A 6,598-nucleotide genomic window follows, 5' to 3' on the forward strand; every position below is an offset into this window, starting at 1 on the left:
ACTTTTGGTAACCTCTTTTTCGGAACATCACGAAACACCCCTGGCTGGCTGGCAGGTCCACATGTCTTTCCACGCACATGCAGAATACTCCTTAGGAAGCTCCAGTGATGCAGCTTGCCCTGTATTATGCCCAAGCACAGTGTGTATATATTTTTCATTTTGTTCTGCTTTGTTTGTTTTTTTTTTTTTTTTTTTTTTTAATATTATAGTGAATAACGTGATACTTATTCAGACTTACCTGCCCTAGCAAAAAGAAGATCTGCCTCTGTTTTTAAAGTTGAATCAAAGCAGTCATAAAACTTTAAATGGCTCTTGATGTCTTTTCCAAAATGCGCTATCAGCAGACATGTGACATTTGCGGGCTTGGAGTTACTGCATACACATGGCACACGAACAAACGCGGAGTAACGGGCAGAAGTTAAGGTTGCAATGATGTTGTAACCGGGCGTGCACAGACAATACGATTCAGTGTGTCATGAGAGAGGGGAAATTATTTAAAACTAGGAATACCGTTTAAGTGATAAAAGTGGTGACTGGCCATGTTTGTGAACACAAGGCCAGGATGACAAATAAAGTAACCAATAAATAAATAGAGTAGTGTTTACTAAAAAAAGCGGACTACGGTCAACTCTCTCGTAAGGGACCACTCTTGGTGCACGACAAAGTGGTCGCTTACGTGAGGTGGTCGCTTACGAGAAAGATCAACAAAATAAGCCTTATGCTGGACTGATAAATTAATTACCTAAAAATATTACCCTAGCAGCTAACGTTAGGCAAATAGAAACTAACTTATTTGATTTTTTCACATCTATTCATTCTTCTGACGAAATTTTGTGTAACATTTTGGAACAGATCACTGTAACAATTCTCATTTACCTACAGATCTGATTATGGTAATCTTCTCTGTCTGTAAACTGTCAGTTGTCCGGGGTAGCGTCATTAAAAATTGAACTTTTGTTACTTCTGAGTAATTATTTACTCAGATCATACGCGAATGTGTTGGGTGGTCGCTTACCGGAAACAGAAAACAAAACTGGCTCTCGAATTATCCATCCCTGTTTTTAATAATCACACGAATGGCTTTTGCTTAAACATGTTTTTAAATTTCATGACAACTTTGTACAACAAATACAGCCTGCATATTAAAAGTTATTTTTCAGATAATTTTATATGCTAATATTCCAATTGAATTGTGTGTTTTCTCCCACTCCTCTATAGGCAGTATATTACCCTTGCACGAATAATTTTTACCCGAAACGTTCGCAACATTCATAAGCGTTTTCTTTGCATTCTTTTTTGTTATTTTTTCTAATTTTTCGTGACCATAACTGATTAAGATTCCAAAAAATGGCGTTTGTCAAATGCTCTATTTCAAATTTATTCTTACTTTTGTTTTAGATTATTGTGTTTTATGGCAAATAAAAAAGAAGAAGAAGAAGAAGAAGAAGAAGAAGACTAATTGCAGAGTCTACCAATCCAGTTAGTTGTCGCTGTTTACTTTTCTCCGTTATCTGCAGAAACTGTTTTTTAATATTTGTATGAATATTTTAAATTTACTAATTTGAACCCACACCATCAGCTGCTAGCACATATTAATTGTCTCCCGCGTCATTGCTAAATACACTGCACCGTGAATTGGCTGTGAAAAACATTGTATACAATAGTTTTCCTATTTTTTTTTTTTTTGACATTTTTACCACCCTTCAGCAAACTTTTTTCTTTCGCTATTTTATTTCTCTTTTTTTCTAAAATTTATTGTCGAAATCCTACAGCAGACGTCTGAAAGATTAAATTGAAATAAGAGCCTATATTATTTGTCGGGTCCGGCCTATTTCCCCCCTTGGGGTAAAGGAAATAAGTTATTATTTGTCGGTGTCTTTTTAGAGCCAAAAGGAGAGATCCATGGTCATTATTTTGAATTCGTGGATGACAAATTTGTCTATATTGATGAGTTTTAACCCATCCGTCACTGACCAATCAGTCGCTCTTAGTTTCGTATCAACCAAGACTACATACAGTGAATTATCATTTGGCATCAAGTTGTCTCCATTCTAGTATGGCAGGTTGTTTCCTCTCCATTCTTGATTTCCTTCTCTTGTGTTTTCTTTGGGGAACATGGTTGCAGTATAATACAGAAGCCCAGCAAGGTAAGAAAATAACTTTTGACGGATTTTTTTTTTAAACCAAAAATGTGTCATAGGATCTACAGGGTCCCATTTCTTGAAAGCCAATCATCAAAACCTACCATCTCCCTAAAACTTTCTTGATTATGTAAGGTAAATTCTTCCTGTAGCATATTTATCGATTTATGTGACATAAACTGTTACTGGGTTTGATAAGCTATAGGCCGGGGCTGGAAAACTAAAGGGTCCCTACACGCAGATATTTAACCTAAATACAAAGAAAGACAGATAGAGGTTCCAGGGGGGATAGAAATGTAGATAGAGTGCGAAATTCGAGCTTTCGTTTGTGATGAAGTCTGAATATGAATTTAAGCACCGAAAATCTCCTACGTTCCTTGAGACAATTTCTTAACTTTTCACGTCTCTTTCTGTCTCACATCATACTGGCTCACCAACAAGGAAAAATTAAATGCTTAGGCTTTTCCTGTGCGTTGCATAGGAAACGTTTACTGCCTTAAAACAGAGGGTAAACACAAATAGTTTTGTCATTTTACCATAGAAAGTATGGTTAAGTTTTTCTAGTTTCTGAATTGAAAAGCAGAAAAATGCATTTCGTGTATAACTCACCAAAAATAAATTAGGCTTAGACAGATGCATTTCTACAAGACTTTCTACTCATTTTGCTCTGTTAGTACGGCGTGCAGAAATATGTCTTTTACAAGTTTTGGAAATTTCAATTTTGTTTACAGAAAACTTGCAGTAAAATTATAGTTAAACTATTGAAGCAAAATTGTTTAAGTATCGATTTGAAAATGTGGGAGAAACAAGCTGTCCAAAAGGGAACTTTCCAAAATTATTACTAGACACGACGAAATTTGCCAACCAGCGCAAACAATGCAACTGTTAATTCATTGTTAAAGGGAAGTGTCTGAATAAACGAAAACATTCCCTTTAGTACTGTAGCTGTTTTTGGGCCTTTTTATTTACTATCTTATGGTGAGTCAGAGAAAGTAAAAAAATGTTGAGCTGAACTCATAGAATTCCAACAAAGCATTAGCCATAGCAGGGAAATGTAAAACAACACCAGGTAACGAACATTTTTCAGACTTCAGTGCGAATGGAACCCACGACCCAAGCAGATCGTGCGTGATAACGATGGTAATTCATGGTTATGATAATGCTTTTGAAGGGTACAATATACGCCTAATGTTATTCTTGATGTTTGAATTGGGAGTTTATCATATCATACCGTCCAACATGTCCCTTTTCTGGCTCTCGAATTGTCAATAGCTGTTTTTAATAATCACACGAATGGCGTTTGCCGAAAATTGTTTTAATTTTCATGCCAACTTGTTCAACAAAAACCGCCGTCCGCTTACAAAAAGCTAATTTTAAGATAATTTTCTATGCTAATATCGGTGTGTATTCTTCTCCTCTTTACCGACAGTATAAAAACCTGTTTTGTATTCTTGCACAAATAACGTTTACCCAAAACGTTACTTTTTATCAACAACTGTTCGCAACATTCGTAAGCTTTTTCCTCGCATTATTTTTGTTCTAATTTAATCGTCATCTATCACCCATTATTGTTTTCGCCTGGCAACTCATTCGGGGTCTACGTAAACAGGAAGAATTAAAGATCTCGTCTCCGCCACAGATGCGTCGAAGTGTGGCTAACTCGAGATGTCTCACTGCTTTAGAACTGGAGCCTCGCTTTAATTTGGTTTACACGTATTTTGGCACACCCATTTTTCTTGAATACTAGTACTGTTGAGATAGTTTTAACTTCTTGTATAACGTACCTAGGGTATTTTTTTTCCGACAAGTGCATTGCAATACCAGATTTTATTCGTTTCTTTAACATTTTATCTCGCTTTAGGTCTTTGTCATGATCAAAATATCTTTTCCTCTGTGGTTTTCGTCTAACTCGTCTACCGCCCTATAAACTTATTTTTCTGTCGCATCAGTCTGTACAGCGAACAGATTATCTCGTCTGCGACCGAATAGGAGGAACATAAGATTAAACCAAACAACTTGTTGGAGGGTTCTTGGATCTAAAGAAGCTGGACTGTGTAAGGGCTGAAAATTTCACAGCTCTTCCCTTTAAATTTGGGTGTAATGATCCACTTTGCCATGGCCTTGCCGTTTCACTCAACAGTTCATGTTTCGAATAACTGCTTAGACTGCAAATTTAATTTACGATATCGAAGTTTCTTTGAAGAACGAATCAAAGTACCATCAAGGCAGACTTTTTTTCTTTTGTTATCTCTACTCTACTTCCTTGCATTTGGGTAAAGAACAAGTACAATTTTTATTTAATTCTTCTTTTGACATTTCCTGGTTTCTTGAAGTCTCCTAGCTATATCTTTATGCTACTTTTGTAATAGATTATTGTGTTTTATGGCAAATAAAGAAGAAGACTAATTACGGAGTCTACAGCCCAATTAGATTGTCGCTGTTGGCTTTCTCCGTGATCGGTAACTGTTTTTAATAATTGTAAGAATAATGCTTAAAATTTTCTTATTTACACCGCAACCATCACCTGCCAGCACACATTAATTGTCTTTCGCGTCATTGCTGAATACAATGCACAGCTAATTGACTATGTGAAACATTTTTTATCGTCGAAATCCTACAGAGGACGTCTTAAAGAGCAAATTGAAATAAAAGCCTATATTATTTGTCGGGTCCGGCCTATTTCCCTTGGGGTAAACGAAATATGTTGTTATTTGTCGGCGTCTTGCTACATCCAAAAGGAAATATCCAGGATACTTCCAGGATAATTATTTTGAATTCGCGGATGACAAATTTTGTCTATTTGATGAGTTTTAACCCATCTGTCACTGACCAATCAGTCGCTCTTGGTCTCATATTAACTAAGACCACATACAGTGTATTATTATTTGACATCAAGCTATCTCAATTCAAGTATGGCATGTTGTTTCCTCTCCATTCTTGATTTCCCTTCGTTGTGCTTTCTTAGGATCCCATCTCCCGAAAGCCAATCATCAAAACCTACCATTCCCTAAAACTTTATTGATATTTATTGACTGTATCAGGTAAATTCTTCTTGTACTTGTAGCTTCTTTATCGATTTATGTGACATAAACTCTTACTGGGTTCGATGAGCTACAGATGTTTCAATACTAACGGGTCCGTAAAAGAAGTTATTTGTTAACCTTAATACGAAATAAGACAGATAGAGGTTCCAGGGGAAATTGAAATATAGATAAAGTGAAAATTTAGAGCTTTCGCTTGTGATGAAGTCTGGATATGAATTTAAGCACCGAAAATTTCAATTCCTTATTTTATACGTTCCTTATGACAATTTCTTAATCTTTCACGTCTCTCTCTGTCTCACATCATACCGTCTCACATCATACCTAATGTTTAGGCTTTTCCTGCGCGTTGTAAAGGAATATTTACTGCCTTAAAATAGAGGGAAACCAACCGACGGTTTTGTCATTTTACCATAGATATGGTATTTATCCAGTTTCTGAATTAAAAAGCAGAAAAATAAATTTCTTGTTAACATATGCATGTTCGTTCGCATGTTTGGAATAAAATTTTATTTGGAGTTTATCATACCATACCGTCCAGTATGTCCCTTTTCTGGCCCTCGAATTGTCAATCGCTGTTTTTAATAATCACTCGAATGGCGTTTGCCGAAAATTATTTTAAATTTCATGCCAAATTGTACAACAAATACCGCCGTTTGTTTACAAGAAGCTATTTTTCAGCTGCGCGTTGTAAGGGAAACGTTTACTGCCTTAAAACGGAGGGAAAACACCAAATGGTTTTGTCCTTTTACCATAGAAAGTATGGTAAAGTTGGTCGAGTTCTTGAATTGACAAGCAGAAAACTATATTTCGTGTACAACTCACCAAAAACAAATTAGCCTTAGACAGGTGGATTTATACAACTCTTTCCACTCATTTTGCTCTGTACAGCGAGCAGAAATATGTCTCCTATAAGTTGTGTCAATTTCGATTTCGTTTACTGAAAACTGAAGGTTGTCGAAAATTTAAAAGCTTATAGCAAAACCATCGAAGCAAAATCATTTAAAGCATCGATCTGAAAATGTGGTAGACATAAGCTGTCCAAAAGGGAAATATTAAATGCTCTCTTTCCAAAATTATTGCAACAAGTTTGCTAACCAGCGCAAACAATGCGATTGTTAATTCATTGTTAAAGGGAATTATTTAAATCAACGGAAACATTCACTTTAGTATTCTAGCTGTTTTTGGCCTTTTAATTTACCATTTTATGGTGAATCAGAGAAAGTTAAAATGTTAAGGTGGACTTATAGAATTCCAACTGAGCATTAGCCATAGCAGGGAAATGGAAAACAACACGAGGTGAAGAAAAAATTTTTAGACTTCAGTGCAAATGGAACCAGCGACCCACGCAGATTGTGCGTGAAGACGATGGTAATTCGTGGGAATGAGAATTCCCTTGAAGGAGACAATATACGC

At 36.0% G+C, this 6,598-nt stretch overlaps 2 protein-coding genes and 1 pseudogene across 10 annotated transcripts in view; 1 reads left to right on the forward strand and 2 right to left on the reverse strand.

Moving 5' to 3' along the window:
* LOC146461195 (serine/threonine-protein phosphatase PP2A 65 kDa regulatory subunit-like) overlaps nt 1-6,598 on the reverse strand; it is a 206,075-nt gene that overhangs the window by 130,400 nt on the left and 69,077 nt on the right. The window lies entirely within an intron of this gene.
* LOC146461204 (Fc receptor-like protein 5) overlaps nt 2,046-6,598 on the forward strand; it is a 288,679-nt gene continuing 284,126 nt past the window's right edge. The window contains exon 1 of the mRNA XM_085087028.1: nt 2,046-2,147. Coding sequence (XP_084943154.1) covers nt 2,057-2,147 — 91 coding nt within the window. The 5' untranslated portion in view covers nt 2,046-2,056. The remainder of the gene's footprint in view (nt 2,148-6,598) is intronic.
* LOC146461205 (uncharacterized) overlaps nt 3,802-6,598 on the reverse strand; it is an 8,974-nt pseudogene continuing 6,177 nt past the window's right edge.

Source organism: Pavona decussata, unplaced genomic scaffold (genome assembly GCF_977016875.1).
Source record: "Pavona decussata unplaced genomic scaffold, jaPavDecu1.1 SCAFFOLD_201, whole genome shotgun sequence".
Taxonomy (NCBI): domain Eukaryota; kingdom Metazoa; phylum Cnidaria; class Anthozoa; order Scleractinia; family Agariciidae; genus Pavona; species Pavona decussata.